General features: G+C 43.7%; 1 protein-coding gene across 1 annotated transcript; it reads left to right on the top strand.

Moving 5' to 3' along the window:
• The first annotated feature begins 9885 nt into the window (after positions 1–9885).
• PDCL (phosducin like) lies at positions 9886–18385 on the top strand. The gene is made up of 4 exons (XM_004757368.3): positions 9886–10070; positions 11535–11711; positions 14093–14274; positions 16077–18385. Exons 2-4 carry the CDS (start codon positions 11540–11542, stop codon positions 16626–16628), a joined length of 906 nt encoding a protein of 301 aa, XP_004757425.1. The 5' UTR covers positions 9886–10070; positions 11535–11539; the 3' UTR covers positions 16629–18385.
• Positions 18386–18617: the final 232 nt, after the last annotated feature.

The raw sequence follows: 18617 nt of genomic DNA, 5'->3' as shown, positions 1-18617 counted from the left end.
ATTAAAATCTACGACCATTACTGTCACCATTTTATAGATGAGAAAACGAAGGCAGACACCTTCGCAAATTTGCCTGAATTCACATGGCTAGATGAGGTAGGTAGGAATCTCTATGAAGGACATTGAATACCATAATAGAAACAGGGAGTCTTGGAAGTTAGATGATCTGAACAATCTGGGATTTTAAAAAGATCGCTTCAGTAGTAGAGTGAGGTGAAGCTAGAGGTAGACCGGCAGGGAAGCCAGGTCAGCAGTCTTGGTAAGAAGTGTTCAGAGCATGGCCCACCAAGGATGGAGGGTAAGAGAGGTGGATCTGAGAAGCAGGAGAGAGCAATTGACAGGATTTGTTGTAGAGAAAAGATAATTGGACATCTACACGTTACAGGAGATAAGATCTGGCTGAGAGTCCCAGACCTCATTGCTGAGAAGAGTGCTGTATTTGTGAGACGTGTAATCTTGTGTAAGCCGGGGAGTGACAACTTAGATCAGGAGGAGGAGAAAGAACCAGGGATAGTGGATCCAGGCAAAGGAGAGGAAACTTAAGGAGATGAAAGTCCAGGAAGATTTTATTTCCTTTATTGTACCTATTGGCGTAATTAGCATTCATTTTAACAAAGAGGAAGTGAAAAACCTTAATTGAAAATTCCGCAGTGCAGTGGTTCCAAACTTATTTGCACATTGCAATCACCTGGGCATCTTTTAAAAAATCCCAAAGCCCAGGGATGCCTGGGTGACTCAGTCATTAAGCGTCTGCCTTCAGGTCAGGTCATGATCCCAGGGTCCTGGGATCGAGTACTGAATCAGGCTTCTTGCTCAGCAGGAAGCCTGCTTCTCCCTCTTCCACTCCCCCTGCTTGTGTTCCCTCTCTTGCTATCTCTCTTTCTCAAATAAATAAACTCTTAGAAAAAAAAATCCCAAAGCCCAGAACATACCGACAGACTAAATCACAATCTCTCCGTCTCTCAGGGTGGGACCAAGGCATCTGCCCTTTAAAGGTCCCCGAGTGCTTCCAATGTGCAAAAAAATTGGGAACCACTGCTGTAATGGATGAAGATGGATTTGGGACCTATCTTATCCAAGTTCCTAAATAATATCCACTGTCAAATGTTCAGGCTGGTATGGTTCTTAGAGACATTCAGCAGATACCTTAATGAGAATCTACTACACACCAGGCCTAAAGGATACAGGAGTGAACTAGTCCCTAACTTCATGAAACTGACATTTATAGATGGAGGCATAGACAAGAAACAAATAAAAGGTGAATTTAGATCATGAGTCATACAACCAGAATGAATATAATACAGTTAACTGATGGGATTTTGTAAGGTGGGAGTGGTCATTCTCAGGACTGTAGACAGTTTCAGGTAGGGCAGGCTGCCAAACATCCCTGTCTGGATCCCTGATAAACTTCTCAAACTCAACGTGACTAAGGCAGAGTTTCTGGGATTCCTACAGTCTTCAAACCTCCAGTCTGCACCCCACTCTCCCCAGCCCCCGCCATTTCTGTTACTTTCCCCTGGATCACTGTCCCTCTCACTTAGTCCAGCAACAAATCTTGCCAGTTCTAGCTTCAAAATACATTCCGAATTTGACCCCTTCTCGCCACTTAAGTCTGAGCCACAATGATCTGTCACCTGAATTAGCCTGAAGAACCTCCTGTTCTCTCTGCTTCTGCTGTTTCCTCTGTTCAGCAGCTAGCGTGATCCCTTTAAACTGTGAAGTCTGACCATTTCACTCTTGTGCTCAAAACCCTTGAGCGGCATCATCATCAGGGTGAAAAACAAGGCCTCTTTTCTCTGGTTTTTTGCTCACTATGCTGCAGCTGCACTGGCCACTTAGGTGCTCACCACACGAGGCATGGTTCCACCGTAGGGCTTTTCTGCTTATGATTGATTCTCTAAGGACAAATGCTTCCCCACCCTCAGTGGATATCTTCATGATGAGATTCTCCCTTTCTTTTTTGTTTTTTTTTTTTTTTAATTTTTTTAAGGTTTTATTTATTGACAGATCACAAGTAGGCAGAGAGGCAGGTACAGAGAGAGGAGGAAGCAGGCTCCCTGCTAAGCAGAGAGCCCAATGCAGGGCTCAATCCCAGGACCCTGAGATCATGCCCCGAACTGAAGGCAGAGGCTTTAACCCACTGAGCCACCCAGGCGCCCTGAGATACTCCCTTTCTTAAGGTCTTTACTCAAAAGTCAACCTCTGTGGAAACTGGATGGAGAGCCATGGTGGGGCCTGGGTACCTATTTAAACTAGATGTTTTAACCCAAGAGACCATGAGTTCAAATGTTCTTTTTTTTTTTTTTTAATTATATTCTGAAGTAGATATAGATTCACAGGAAGTTGCAAAAATACTAGATGACCCATGTACCCTTCACACAAGTTTCCCCAATGATAGCACCTTTCATAACTATAGTACAATAGCAAAACCAGGGAACTGACATTTGTAAAGATCCACATACTTCATTCCGATGTCATCAGCTTCACATGCACTCATTTGCGTGTGTGTGTGTGTGTGTGTGTGTGTCTAGCTCTTAGCACATGCAGATTTGTGGAACCACCACTACTCCCAAGTTAAAAGAACTGAAGGACAACAACAACAAAGTAAGGATCTTTGCTCAACAATCCCCCATGCTACCCCTTTACATTCCTTTCCTTCCCTTCCCTAATCCTCATTCATCCCTAATCCCTGGCAACCCCTGATCTATCCTCTCTCTATATAAATTTTTCGTTTTGAGCATGTTGTACAAATGAAATTATACAGGATGTAACCTTTTGAGATTGGCTTTTTTCCCTCAGCCTAATTCCCCTGAGATCCATCCAAATTGTCACATGTATTAAGTCTGTTCCTTCTTATTGCTGAGTAGCAAATGTACCATTTTGTTAAACATTCACCCGTTGAAGAACATTTGGGTTGTTTGAAATTTTTGACTTACAAATAAAGCTGCTATAAACATTTGTATACGTATTTTTGTGTGGACATATGTTTTTTGTTTCGTATTTTTTGAGCAAATAAATTGGTGCACTTGGGCCACCTCTGAAAGAAATCGATAAATTGGACTTAGGCCGTCTTAACTTAAAAATGGACAAATTCCTTCAAAGTACAATTTCCAAAACATATAAAATCAAAAGGAAAATTGGAACGACTCTTGTATTATCTATTATCTATATCTATATTGTATTATCTATTATACTGTTATCTAGTATGGTTATCTATTGTCACCTAACAAATTACCCCCAAACCTAGTGGCTTAACGCAATAGCATCTACTATACCACAGTTTTTGTGTGTCAGGAATCTGCGTGTGACTTCAATGGGTCCTGTGCTTCCGGTTGCACAGGTGTTGGCTGGGGCCTCAGTCATCTCCCCGCTCACCTGGGGAAGTGTCTGTTGCCAGGCCCACTCCCTGGATTGTTGGCAGGATTCATTTCCTCTCCAGCTGTTGGAATGAGGGCCTTGGTTTTTCCGTTGAAGGTTGCCCTCAATTCCTTGCCACTGGAGCCCCTCACAATCAGTATGGTGGTTTGGTTCATCCAAGCAGCAAACAGAAGAGTCTGCGACTGGGGGAGAGACCCCGGAAAGGGGCTTTATAAAGAAGTCACAATCTTTTGTAACCTGATCTTGGAAGCACAACCCTCTCTCTTGTCATTATTACTTAGAAGCGTCATTTGGCTCAGACCACAGTCAGGGACTGATGGAGCTCCCAGAGCCACCCAGCTCCTGTTTCATGTTCTGTGTGATCCTTTCCCCTAAGTGTGGACTAAACCTAGTGACCTCTTTATCTCCAGTCAGGAGACAGAAACCATACAGGGGAAATTTCATGTAAAGAATTATTAAGATTTAATAAATGAATATAAGATAAAAGGAAATTCCATATGGGGCCCTATGAAGAATTCCACTTGGTACCTTATGGAAGGACATACTTGGAAAGAGGCCCCCTTCCCAAGACTGTGGTGCAGACCTCAGTGCAGAAGGTGAAGTTTGCTGGTGTTCCCAGGCTGGAACTGGTTGCTGGCCAGCAGAAAGCAAGTCTCTGGACCACAGGTGAACTATATAGGAACCTATGCAGGTAATTGGCACCAGTGCATACAGGAAGCCTTCAGGTAACAATGTAGGCAGGAGGTCTTCAGGGCACCAGTTTTCATGTTGAGAAACCCACAGGAAAATTATTGCTAGACCAATCAAGTTTTATGTACTTTTATGTACTTATAAAAAGTACAATACATCATATCCAGGATATGGATATTCCATAGCTCAGGAATGTAAAGTTTCTTTAGCATATGAAAACCAATCAGTGTAATCCACTGTATTAACAGAATAAAGGTTATATCTGCTATAACGTCTCAAAAATTAAGGGGGACTCCAATGACTTATAGAGATTAAAAATATATATGAAATTCTAAAAAACTCAAATACTTCTAAAAAAAGAGGAAATTTCATTCCTTACGCTTATGTGTAAGAAATAATAGTGTTACTAATGCTATGAAAACAAAAGAGGTTTTCTGATTTTTCTCAGATGCCTTAATCAAAACTCTGAAAAGAAATTTAATTGCTCCTTAAAGACAACCCAACATCTAAAGAAAATTTCAGTAAACAAAATTAAAGTCTTCACCATAGATAACACTTCTGAAACTTAAAAATGTATCTAAATATTATATAAGGAAGTATTATTGATTTTATATTTATTTTTTAAAGATTATTTATTTATTTGACAGAGACAGAGATCACAAGTAGGCAGAGAGAGAGAGCAAGAAAAGGAAGCAGGTTCCCTGCTGAACAGAGAGCCAAATGCAGGACTCCATCCCAGGACCCTGAGATCAAGACCTGAGCCGAAGGCAGAGGCTCCACCCACTTAGCCACCCAGGCGCCCTGATTTTATATTTATTAATACAAGAAGAAAAGCTGCTTAATTTCTAAACAAGAAAGACACTGAATTGCCACAAACTGGCTCCTACCCCCAAAAAGGAGGAAAGGAAGGAAAGGGGAGGTGGAGAGAGAAAAGAAAGAAAGGAAAGAATAAGAAAGACTGGTTATTCCAAACAGTCCTCATGCTGCTTAATGTCACTCCAAAGTGTCTCTAGACCTTTAATACTTCTATAAGAAAAAAATCCCACGGCTCCTAAGTGGCTCAGTCGTTTAAGCATCTGATTTAGGCTTAGGTCATGATCTCAGGGTCCTGGGATGGAGCCCTGCCTTGAGGTTGGGGGTGGGGGGCACGGCTGTGCGGGGAGGGGCGGGGAGGGGCGGGGGTGGGCGGGGAGGATGGAAGGGTGCGTCTCTGCACTCAGCAGGGAGTCAGCTTGTCCCTTCCCTCTTCTACCCCTCCCCACCGTGCTAGCAATCTCAAATAAGTAAATAGAAAAAGATACAAATGCAATACCTCAATTGGCATTTCCATTTAGGTCTTAATCTCAGGGTCCTAATCTCAATCAAGGTTGTGGAATTAAGCCCTTAAGCCCTCCCCCGCCCCGCGCCCCCCCCCCAGTTGGATTCTGCCATTAGCACTGAAGATGCTTCTGCTTCTCTTGCCCTCTCGCTCTGCTCCTCCCGAACTCCTCACTTACTCTCGTGCGCGCTCTTTTTCTCCCTCTCCCTCACTCCCTCTAAAGTAAATAAATAAACCTTAAAAAAAAAAAAAAAAGTGACAGGGACAAATTGTTCTAAATCTACAAAAATTTTGGTAGAAAACTCAGTGGAAGACCAAATCCCATTTTATGTCTTATTATCATAATCCAGATAAATTCTAAGGGTAGAGCAAGACCTGAAACCCATCATGTGTCAAGGCATTTAAGCATCTTTATATGAATTTCATTCAGTTACCTCAAAACTTCAAATATGTTTAATAACCGTTTGAAATTTTTCAGTTGGCTCAAGATTTTCCCTTGATAAAAGGCAAATGCTTTAATAGTCACAAAACAGCTATGGATTTTGGTTTTCCCGCTAAGAAATACTCTCTTTTCCTTTTTTTTTTTTTTTTAAAGATTTTATTTATTTGACAGAGATAACAAGTAGGAAGAGAGGCAGGCAGAGAGAATGGGGAAAGCAGAGAGCCGGATGTGGGACTCCATCCCAGGACACTGATATCATGACCTGAGCTGAAGGCAGAGGCTTAACCCACTGAGCCACCCAGGTGCCCCAGAAATATGTTCAATATACTCTTTGGATAAACAAACAAAAGCACTACAAGTAAATCACCTTAAGAACTATAAATTACACATGGTATTCCTATTAGACAGAAATGTCATTGTCCAAATCATCCCCAAATTCTGCTACGTTGAGCAGTCCTGTTGAATATCGCTAGGTAACTAACTCACATAGACATACTCCTGACAGATGTCAAACTATATTCCCAACAAGGACACCACTAGATACATCCCTCAGTCATATATACCCAAGAGAGTGAATATATTAAGAGACATAAATGAAAATCAGCCTTAAAACTGTACCAGAAGGTGGGGAGCCTGGGTGGCTCAGTGGGTTAAGCCTCTGCCTTCAGCTCAGGTCATGATCTCAGGATCTTGGGACGGAGCCCCACATCAGGCTCTCCGCTCGGCAGGGAGCCTGCTTCCCCCTCTCTCTGCCTGCTGCTCTGCCTACATGTGATCTCTCTCTGTCAAATAAATAAATAAACCTTAAAAAAAATAAAAAACAAAAAACTGTACCAGAAGGAACAATTTCAGGTAGTATTAACTCCAAAGATTTTCTTTGAGAAAGAGAGAGAGATTGAGAGAGAAAGCACAAGCAGGGTAGGGAGGAGCCAAGGCAGAGGAAGAGAGAGACTTCCAAGCAGGCTCCATGCCTAGTGCAGAGTGGGACATGGGGCTGATCCCAGGACACTGAGATATAACCCAAGCCATAATCAAGAGTCAGACGCTTAACCAACCGAGACACCTCCCAAAATTATCCTTTAGAACTCTAGAACATACACATATAAAGTTCTATATAAAAAGTCTACCTTCCAGTTCTTACTCACCTCTGCCCCTTGAAGATAACCATTCTGTTTCTTCCATATTCTTTAATGTTTTTCTTTGAGCAAATATAAGCAAATAACATCATTTGTCTATATATATTTTTTAAAGATTTTATTTATTTATTTGTCAGAGAGAGAGAGCACAGGCAGACAAAGTGGCAGAGGGAGAAGCAGGCTCCCTGCAAGAGCAAGGAGCCTGATGTGGGACTCGATCCCAGGACGCTGGGACCATGACCTGAGCCAAAGGCAGCCGCTCAACCAACTGAGCCACCCAGGCGTCCCTATTTGTCTATATTTTTTATGCAGAAGGCAGGAAACTAATACGTAATGCTCTCCACCAACTTGCCTTTTTTTTTTTTAAACTAAATACTATGTTCATGCAAGTATATTGAAAGGATGAACTTCCAGCAGTGGAATTTCTGAGCTAAAAGAATATTAAATCTTTAAAAGTATTTTTTATAGTTTGTTGATTCTCTCTAATGTTCAAACAGCAAATATATAATTCACAAGGTATTTATATTTTTTATACTATTGAATACCTTGAGCCAGATTCTTCTGAAAACTTTAGTCAGTCATTCACTGTTCCCTAAGTTCTTTTTTAAATTAACACATAGTATATTATTAGTTTCAGAGGTAGAGAATTCAGTGATTCATCAGTCTTATCTAATACCCAGTGCTCATTATATCACATGCCGTCCTCAATGTCTATCACCCAATGACCCATCCCCACCCACACCCCCCTCCTCTCCAGGGACCCTCAGTTTGTTTCCTATGATTAAGAGTAAAGGTATATATTTTTGTATTATTGACTAATGTATCTCATATGTAAGAGTTATATCAATTTACACCTCACCTGCAATGTATTCCCCATACTCTTGCTGTTATCAAACTTTCTGATTTTTAACAATTTGAGTGGTGGTAAATGGTATCTGAGCGGATTTTTTCTTTTGGAGATAAGAACAGGGAAAGCATATTAGCAGGCTGTAGAAAGCAAGTTTGTATCTGCAGGGGAGACTGAGGGGAGGTCATTGCCAGAAGAGTCCTTTACAAAGCTGGAGGAGCAGAAGCCACTGCGGCAGTGAGTAGGTACAGATAGGTACAGATGCAGGAGGTTGTTGGTAGGTTTTGAGGGTGGACACAAGTACAAGTCTCTTTTGATTGCTTCTGATTGTTTTGTTTGTTTTGAGGCGTCTTCAGCTCCCGACTGCTTCTGTTTTTTAGGCGAAATAAGAACCAAGGTCATATACTGAACCAGGAGAGGGGAGAGAGCACTGAGGATTTGAGAAAAGAGATGTGAATTGCTCCTTTCAGTGAATGGGAGGGTAACCTGCCCAGGGAAACAAGGATCCTTGGGTAGCACTGAGGATTACAGCCTTCAATTTAAAGTGAAAAAGAAAAATTTTTTTCGTTAAAATTTTATTTACTTATTTATTTGAGAGAGAGAAAGAGAGAGTGGGAGAGCAAACCAGGGGGAGCTGCAGAGGGAGAGAGAGAAGTAAGTAGAGGGAGAGGGAGAAGCAGGCTCTCTGCTAAGGAGGAAGCCCAGGAGGGTGATCCCAGGATCCTGGGATCATGACCTGAACCAAATGAGCCACCCAGGTGCCCTCAAATTTTGAAGGACAAAGCACTACCAGGGATGAAGAAGATCCTTGCTTCAGGGAGATGTCAGAAAAACAGAATTAAAAGCAAATACACTCGGGGCGCCTGGGTGGCTCAGTTGGTTAAGCGACTGCCTTTGGCTCAGGTCATGATCCCGGAGTCCCGGGATCGAGTCCCGGGATCGAGTCCCGCATCGGGCTCCCAGCTCCATGGGGAGTCTGCTTCTCCCTCTGACCTTCTCCCCTCTCATGCTCTCTCTCTCACTCTCTCTCTCAAATAAATTAAAAAAAAATCTAAAAGCAAATACACTCATGTAGTATTCATTTAACAGGTATTAATGGGGAATCTGCCTCACAGAAGCTCGGTTGCTGGGTTCTGGCTTGTCACCTAGGGCAGATCACAATCATCCTCCGGCTGGCTGCCGTTCAACACACAAACCTGATTACGTTAAGATGATTCACTCTGCAAACAAAAACACCAAAGTCACCATAAGGTCTCCATAGGATGAACTGTTCTTAAATTTGGGGAGCGAAGTTCTCACTCTTGATAGCCTGAACCAACAGCTTCTTAGGAAAATGCGCACATATACCAATTTCCAGACAATTTGCAGGACCACAAGTTGAGGATCTCTCCCTCAAATTAGGAGCCCTATTTTAGAGTGTATTGTTTTAGGGTTATTTTGGATGATTCAGTTTGTACAAAAGCTTTCTATGAATTACTTTATGGCTGTGTATTGGACACTTAATAAGGACTCAATTTGAAAGCATTTTAGATTTTTTAAAAAGTTGCAAAAGTAACATGGACTTCTATATTCTTCACCCTGAATAGTCGAAGGTTAACATCTTACATAACCATAGTACAATTATCAATACTGCTGATACACTATTATTGTTAATAAACCTTATTTCATCAGTTGTCCCGTTTATGTCCTTTTTCCGTTCCAGGATCCAATTCAGAAATTCACCAGCGTTGTCAGGGTCCTGGCTTTTTTTCTTTCCTTTTTTTTTTTTTTAATGCAAGTCTGTGTGTTTTGGGGCAAAATACTTTACGTCTCTGAGTCTGTCTTGTTTTAAGGGCCGCGATGTGATTAAGAAGCAATAAGAAACACAAGTGGAATGGTTTCAGAAATGTCAAAAATAACTAAACAAACTTTTCTTGGTATTATAAACTAGGTACGTACAAGGTAACTTTTCTTTTAAATTAAAACAAAGCCGACTGAAGCGTACTACCGACGTCGAGGTGTTTTGTCCCAAAGAAGGACCCGTAGCGTTTCCCTCAGCCCCGGAGGAGGCCTTCCCTAATTGGGCAGCGTGCGTCTGCCCGACCACAGGAAGGCCGCCTCATTGGTTCGCGCAGTCGGGACTCCGGCGGCTTTTCTCTGAGAGCTCAAGGCGCTGACCCACTTCTCTTCCTCCAACCCAGCGCGTCCTTCCTTCCGAAGTGCCCAGAGCTGCCGGCCCGAAAGGATCCGGACTGAGCTAGGCGGGGTAACTGCACTGAGGTCAGTCGGCAAGAAGCGGCGGGCATGGACACGGGTGGGAGGTGATGTCTGCGCGCCCCTCGGCCCCTACGGCCTCCGCGATTCCCATGCTCCGCCCCCCTTCTCTGGTCCCACCTCCATTAGGTTCCCCCAAAAGTTCCGCGCGCCCCTCTGCCGCCCTTCCGCTGGCCCCACCCTCACCGCCCCCTGCGACCCCGCCTCCTCCACCCGCCCTTCCGCTTTTCTCAGCCCCACCCCCGACTCCTCCCCTCAGGAGCCCCGCCCTCTCCTCCGGCCCCGCCTTCTCCGGGAGCCTCTCCACGAGCCCCGCCCTAGCCGCGTCCTCTTCAGAGGCCCCGCCCTCACCGAGCGCACCCCTGGCCAGTCTCTCCGCCCATCCCGTGCAGTCCGAACCGCTCCTCGTCTCTTTTAAGTTTGGTTCTGGCCCCCCGCGGCCCTTCCTCACCCCCAGACCCCCGTATATGCACGTTTCTTTCCATCAGCCCTGCCTTCTGTGCACATTCCCTGTCTGACTACTGGGGTCTCGCGTTCCCGCGCCGACCCGGACTGCGTCCGTCTGTGCTTAGTGAATGGTGCGGAGACCTTGCGCTGGACCTTGGACGCCCCTGCTTTCAGCAACCCCTTGCCTCGTGGGGGAGCCACGCTGTAGCAGAGTTTGACAGGCCCTCCCTTCCTCTAATGAAGGAAGCATGTTTGCGATGCTTAGAGGAGGGACTCAACTTGTCACCATGACTTCTGGAAGGGCAAGCTGGCCTCTGAGGAGCTGAGCAGTACCTTTCTCCCCAGGTGCCCTTGGCATCTTCTGTTGCAGAGTCTTGGCTCCAACCATTGCCTTTTGAACTCTTGGGAATTAGTAGGATCTTGTCAGGGCCCTTCTTTTAACCAGAGTTGGTAGGGCTTTCAGAGCGCATCCATCCACAGGGTCACTGAGCTCTTCAAGGAAGTTGAAGGCAAGGGGACAGATGAGTGATTGACCTAGACCAACAGTGACTCAGCGTCATACTCTTGATGCTGCTCTTTGGAGTTTTTCCTGAGGAATCTGGCCCAGTTTATAATTACCCAGCAGTCGTAGTCGATTAGGAAATCCTAAAAGTATGTGTAGGTGAAACCTCTAGTCAGTAAGTAGATTCCTTCAAGCCAACACGCTGGTACAGCTATGGTATATGGAAGACAGTGACCGACACCCTCACTCTGGTGGAGTCGGGTACCCTGGGGTCTGATCCCAGCTCCACCATTTGCTGGTTCTTGGCAAAGAACCTTCCCTTATCTGAGCTTCAGTTTTACCTTCTGCACAAAGAACGTGATTGACCCGGTCACCTACGGTGATGGCATGGATGGCATGCTTAAGAAAAAAAATCAGTTTTCGGGTCTTAAAAATAGTAGGATCTTAACATAAGTGAGTCCCTAGCCCGTTGTCTGTCTGGTTCACACCACCAAAGAGCCTGATAATGTTGCCTCCTTCAGGCACCATGACGACCCTGGACGATAAGTTGCTGGGGGAGAAGCTGCAGTACTATTACAGCAGCAGTGACGATGAGGATAGCGACCGCGAGGACAAGGATGGAGGCAGGGGTGCGCTGGCCGGCACTTCGATGCCTGCAGATGCTGAGTTGGCAGGCGAAGGCATCTCAGTTAACACAGGTACTGGACATCTCTAAACTCTGGGATCGGGTTTAACAAATATCCGTGAAATATGTATCTCCTGGTCACTTCTCTCTAATTCCAGTCTCACTCCTATTCTGTGTCATCATGTCCCTGTGTGTGCTTCTAGCCATTTCAGTGCACAGTGCACACATGTGTGCACACTATACACAGACTGTGAACACAGACTGACTTGCTTTTGAATCCGGCTTCTCAAATTCATAGTTGTTTGATATCACAGAAGTCATAGGTATCCATACTATGTGGTGGTATAGACTCCTAGAAATGGCATATTTACACGTTTACATTTTGATATTTCCAAATTGTGGCCATTAAAGGGGCGCTGTTTTATATGTAACCAGCAGTGTGGTTTTCCCCATACACGAGCCCTCCTGCTGTGTTATCAGAATCTGGGATCTCTGCCTCCTGCTGGATGACAAATGGTAACTCACTGTAGTTTTATTTTCTATCTTTTTCAAGAGGGATGTTGAGCCTTTTTAACTTTAAGAGCTATTTTCCTATCCTTTACTCACTTTTAAAATTTGGTGGTTGGTGTTTTTTTGGTGGGGGAGCTATATAGTAAGGAAGCTCATCTGTGGTATGAGCTGTAACTATTTCTCCCAATTTGTTGTTTGTCTTTTGATTCTTTGTTCTTTTCCTGGCAGGAAACTTTCATTTTTATGTGCCTGAAAGCATTATTTTATACTTTCTTACTTTTGTTTCTTACTGAAACATTCTTTACTCCGGGATTACAAAAAGATTCTCCCATGCTTTTTCTTAGTACGCTCATGATTTCTTTCTTTCTTTCTTTCACTTAAATGTTGATTCATCTGGAATTCATTTTGGTGCAAGGAATGTGTTAGGGCCCTCTTTTTGTCTTCGTATTGCTACCCAGTGGTTTCAACACTAAATAGTGAATAAATCATCTTTTTTCTGTTGCTTTGAAACATCAGTTTTATCATCTACTGAATTCCTCCCTGTAGTTGTGTCTTTACCTGCACTTCGTAGTCTCTTGCATTGATTTGTCTTTTACTGTGCTATATCACACTGTTTTTCATTACTGTGTTACAGGGTTCAGTATCTAGTGGGGCTGGTTCCACCTCAATACTCTTCTTTGTCATCATTGTCCCAGCTTTTTTTTTTTTTTTTTTAAAGTAGGCTCTATGCCCAGCGTGGGGCTTGAACTCACAACCCCAAGGTCAAGAGGCACATGCTCTACTGACTCAGCCAGCCAGGTGCCCCTTAACTTTTGCTTTCTTATTTTTCCAAAACAAATTTAGGAGAATGCACACATGGGAATGCATTAAGTATATAGATTAATTTAGGGTTAATTGGCACCCTTGTGATGTTGGGTCTTCCTGGTCAGGAATATGGTATTGCTTTTCCATCCTTCTTTGTGTTTCTTGGTAGAACTTTAAAGTTTTCTTCATAGAGATTTTTATATTTTTTTCCTGTGGTAACAGAGGTCCTCCAGACCTCAGTGGCTTGTGATAGCGAAGGTGTGTTTCTCAGATGTGTTATAAGCTACTGGTGTGGGTCAGCAGCAGCCCTGCCCTTGCTTCATTTATCTGCCACAGGGTTGAAGGAGCAACCCTGGACCAGGACGTGCCTTTTCATGACCAAGTCTAGCGAGCAAGAGAGGACTGTTGAAAACATGTAATGGCTTATAAATATTTTGCTTAGGATTCATTGGCCAAAGCAAGTCACATGGCCAAGCCCAACATCAGTGAGCCAGGAATGCATATACTCATACCGTAAGAGGCCCTACAGATCACATGGCAGTGGGCAGGGAGGCTTGGGGGTAACCTGACTAACAGAATAACCTGCCACAGTCTTGTTATAACAATCTGGATAATACAGAATGTATGAATGTAGAATGAAAAAAGTAGTGGTTCTGTCCCACTAGTCCCCTTGGATCCCCTTACCTAGAGACAGCCTCTGTTAACTGTTGCCATCTCCTTCTAGTTCTTTTTCTGTGAACACACAAAGGTACGTGTGTATAAAGAAATGTCCATACATATGTACACACACACACATAATTCCTTTTCCAAAAAGTGGACGATCCTACCATGATATTGTTCTGCATTTTGCTCTCCCTTTTTTTGGACCTAATGTATTTGAGCATCTTCCATGGCAGGGAACATAGAGCTACCTCACTCTTTCTACAAGTTGCCTTATTTTCCTCTGAGTAGCTAAATCATGATTTATTTAGTGCCCCTCCTGATGTTGGGCCCTAGCTCGTCCATTTAATCAGGGCAAGCCACGCTGCCCTGTGTGCACGTCACCGTGCCCCCAGTGGAGCAGGCTCCAGCCGCATGTGAGCAGGCCCGTAGTCCTCTGGCCACTCTTCTTGGTCATCTCCACATTCACCCCCCACTCAGGTCCAAAAGGGGTGATAAATGACTGGCGCCGCTTCAAACAGTTGGAGACAGAGCAGAGGGAGGAGCAGTGCCGGGAGATGGAAAGGCTGGTCAAGAAGCTGTCCATGACCTGCAGGTCCCATCTGGATGAAGAGGAGGAGCGGCACAAGCAGGAGGCGCTGCAGGAGAAGCTTGGTGCGAAGGTAATTAGCAGCCTCCCCCACCCAAGCCCCAGGCTTTTCTCAGTAGGGCCACTGGCGCCCCGTGGGGATGGTGGGGATGCATCTTCCATTCTGAGTCCGGCTCGTGGATTAGGTGAGGTCAGCGTCTCTACCTCACAGTGCTCTCGTGCAGAGCCTGGCCCATTAACAGTGCTCAGTAAATGGGAGTTTTCTGTCCTTTATTGAGGCCTTACTTTGGGGCAGGAATAAGCCTCTGAGGTCGGTGGTATTATCCCTGTTTTACCGTTAATGCAACCATTAACTCGAGGTGAGGGGGGCCTTGGCTCAGGGTTTGCAACCAGTAAATGCTGATGGGAAGTAGGATCTCCAGCCAGATTTTTTTGCTTTTTGTGATGCTGCTCTGTTTCAACGGAAGCCTGTTCATGAGAATTTAGTGGAATAAGGCCACACAGTAGAAGCAAATGGATACTTTGGAAGATATTTGGGACTAGATCCCTGACTCTCTTATTTTCCCCTGTATCAAAAGGACCATATAGACGCCCCACCTGCCCTCTGAAGATGGATGAATGTCTAGGAGTGCCCGAGATCATTTGGCTATTGCCAAACAGCTCTTGGCTGGAAATTACTGGCCAGGATCAGGGAGCACATAAGGGGATTAAGAGAGGGATCATTTTCCTGGAGTAGGAGAAGGATTTGGGGGCATGAGACTTTCTGACCGTAACAGCTCAGAAACAGCTCTTTCTGAGCAGTTACGGTCGGAAAGAGCCACTCTGGCAGGCCCAGATGGACTGGGAGTTGGGAGCTGGGGGGAAGGATGGTACTGGCCGTGATGCAGAAATGTCCATTCTGATCTACTGTTGTCCCCTGGCCCACCGACTATTCTGTGCCATACTAGGCAGAGCGAGGCGCAAGGATGTCTTGCCACACCGGGCCAGGAGAAGGAAGATACTTTCGTAACATAAGCTGGCTTCAGGGCAGTGTGCCCACAGCTCCCAGGGCTTCCGTATACTGAGATTAGAGCAGATGAAGCAACGTATCACATGACCACATGGGGCAATTGAGAGAAGCTGTCCTTGTCCTGCTGGATTATGTGCCATAGAACAGAGCCAGAAACTGGCTCCATGCCAGAAACACGGAAATTAAGCAAAATATGGCACATTATGTGTAATTCTTAAAAAAAAAAAAAAAGACACTTAGAAACATGAGGAAATATTTATGATGTAATGATGCCAAGTGGCAAAAGCAGGTTATGGCTTCACTGGTACACCCACAGCTGCTGTTATAAAAGCAAAAATAATTTCAGCTTGTGACTGGTAATAAAAGCAACATTCAGTTTTAGAGAGTATATGTGACTGTGTGTTTTGTGGGCGGGGGGGCTGCAGAGCAAGAACGTGAGTGTTCTTTTTAAAATTCCTTACTATCCTGTTGTCTTCTTACCAAAAATGACACAGTGGGTAAAATAATTAATCCGTTGTCAAGACTGACCAAAAAAAACCAAGCTTATGAACTGATATTAGCTGCCTTTTTGGGTGGAGAGGCGTCATAACGCAGTAGTTCCAAGATTGGGGTTTTACAAAATCTAGTTTGAATCCTGGGCTCGTACCTTCTTGAACTGGCGCCAAAAACTCAAGGTTATTATTATTATTATTGCAAGATGGGGGCAATGAAAGTTCCCTCCCGATGGGGTTCTCGGAACACTCCTGCGGGCTTTCATGCATACAAAGCACTGAGTAGGGTTCCTCGCGTCCCGTGAGCCCGGGTGCATCCTGCGAGCGCAGAGTCGGGTTTGTGTGGCGTCTGCTCACTTGCCGGTCGTCCTACAGATGACTCTGAAGGAGTTCGCCATGATGAACGAGGACCAAGACGATGAAGAGTTTCTCCAGCAGTACCGGAAGCAGAGGATGGAGGAGATGCGGCAGCAGCTTCACAGAGGGCCCCAGTTCAAGCAGGTTTTTGAGATCCCTAGCGGAGAAGGGTTTTTAGACATGATTGATAAAGAACAGAAAAGCACCCTCATCATGGTCCATATTTATGAAGACGGCATTCCTGGGACCGAAGCCATGAATGGCTGCATGATTTGCCTTGCTGCCGAGTACCCAGCTGTCAAATTTTGCCGGGTGAAGAGCTCGGTTATTGGGGCCAGCAGTCGCTTCACCAGGAACGCCCTTCCTGCCCTGCTGATCTACAAGGGAGGTGAATTGATCGGCAATTTTGTTCGTGTCACTGACCAGCTGGGGGAAGATTTCTTTGCTGTGGACCTTGAAGCTTTTCTACAGGAATTTGGATTGCTCCCCGAAAAGGAAGTCTTGGTGCTGACGTCTGTGCGTAACTCTGCCACCTGTCACAGTGAGGATAGCGATTTGGAAATAGATTGAACTGCTAGTCTAATTGCATAGATTTCTCATTGTTTAGGCTGGAAGACACATGGCTGTGTATTTATTTTTGTTCCTTCCTGTGTTGTGTGGCATCTCAGCTGTTCTTTGTAGTCCCTTTTATTATACGTAAAGTCAAGAAATTCTTAGATTAAATTGGAATGCTGAATCACCTTGTGGCTAGCAGCAGTGACTTAAAATTGTGTAAACAGGAAGCCAGGCTTTTGAACTGTTTACCTAAGATTCTCCAGCATGACATCTCTGTTACTGTTTCTAGTCAATATTTACATAACATCCTAAAGACAGTGTCTGAGAAATTGTCTTCAGATGGTCTCAGAGGTCTCTGCCAGGCCTGGGAATATAATTCTATAGTTAGTGTGTTCTTTGCAACATAAATAGTGTGTCTCTTTCATCAATGATCCTAAATTATATTTACTTGTAATCAGATCCATAGTCCTGGAAGGCAGTTACATTTTTACCCTAGACCCTCTTCTCTACCAGGGTCTTGTTTAAAGCTTCCCAACAATGGATGTTGGCCCCATCAAGAGGGGTGACCTCTGCTGTTGGAGCCAGTGTCCTGCTCAAGCATTATTAGGTCTTGAATAGGAGGAAAGATTGATGCTGACTGCCCTGTTGATGCTGAAGATCAGCTTGATTTAGAAATCAGAGCTGGTTTGGAGCTAGGAAGCCTTTTGAAAGGAGGATCTCTTAAGATAACTCCTGCTCATTTCTTTGTCTGTCTTTCTCTTATTTAACAATGTAAGTTTTTGTTTTAATGTAGCTTTTTAAAAAGCTTTTTTTTTTTTTTGGATACTGGAAAAATAATATTTAACAGAGGAACATTTGCCAAAATACAGAAGTGAAAATAAGAAAGAATAATATCTAATTCTACCGCCTATCTGCGGCCTAGGGTAAAACACTATTAACATTTTGGCATATTTCCTTCCATTGTATTTTCTTTGTATATGTAGACATTTTGGTTGTGTTTAAACAAAACAATGGGATCATTCTGAACATACTGTTTTATAGTATGGTCAGCTAATATAGATCAAACTTTTTTTCCTGTCATTGAATAACTTACAACGTTTAAAAAATGGCCATTGATATTCCACTATGTAGATGGCGCTGTAATTTGCTTGGTGGTTGTCTCTTAAAAAGAAAAGCAGCAAAGACTTTTTACTACGGAAGTAATAGATGTCCATTGTAGAAAATGTAATAAAAATTATGGTTAAAAAGTGATTTTAAAAGTCCTGTAATTCTGCCAATCAAAAATTATCCGCTTTATCATTTTTATAGGTAGCCTTCTAGTCTTTTCTATTCGTATTCATATTTATAATAATGATTGTCATTTGAATGCTTTTCACTTGTTTTTTACTTAAAACGGCATACATTCTAAGGTCGGGGAGATGTAATCTGGAATTAAAAGATTAACTTTAAAATTCATTTTTGCTTTTCCTGGTTATTCAAGAGTGGACTAAATGTAGAAGGATCTTGAAAATATCTTTCGTGCTTTATCAGTAGGAGGAAAGTGTACGGTTTATCTGCTTTAAAAAGCTCACTGTAGAAAGCGTGGAAAAAGTAGAGACAACTGTTGTCAATGTTCTTGTTTATTTCCCTCAGTCTTATTGGATTTAATTTATTTCCCTCGAGAACTTATTGGATTTAATTTTGTGTTCTACTTTAATATTATATCATAACTACTTCAATATGTTGTAAAAATTCTAAATAAATAATTCTAATGGCTTCATAATACTCCATCATATCGATATACCATGATTTATTTAACTAGTTCCTTAATATTGGGTATTTAATTTTTTTTTTTTTTTGAGAGCACACATGCATGAGTGGTGGGAGAGGGGAGAGGGAGAGAGAGAATCTTAAGCAGGCTCCACGCCCAGTGCAGAGCCTGATGTGGGCCTTATCTCATGACCCTGAGATCATGACCTGAGCTGAAACCAAGAGTCGGATGTTTAACTGCCTGAGCCACTCAGG

The sequence above is a fragment of the Mustela putorius genome, unplaced genomic scaffold (genome assembly GCF_011764305.1).
Source record: "Mustela putorius furo isolate JIRA1106 unplaced genomic scaffold, ASM1176430v1.1 tig00000596_pilon_pilon_pilon, whole genome shotgun sequence".
Classification (NCBI taxonomy): domain Eukaryota; kingdom Metazoa; phylum Chordata; class Mammalia; order Carnivora; family Mustelidae; genus Mustela; species Mustela putorius.
Note: the sequence above shows the minus strand (reverse complement) of the source record. Positions and strands in the feature narration are given on the sequence as shown.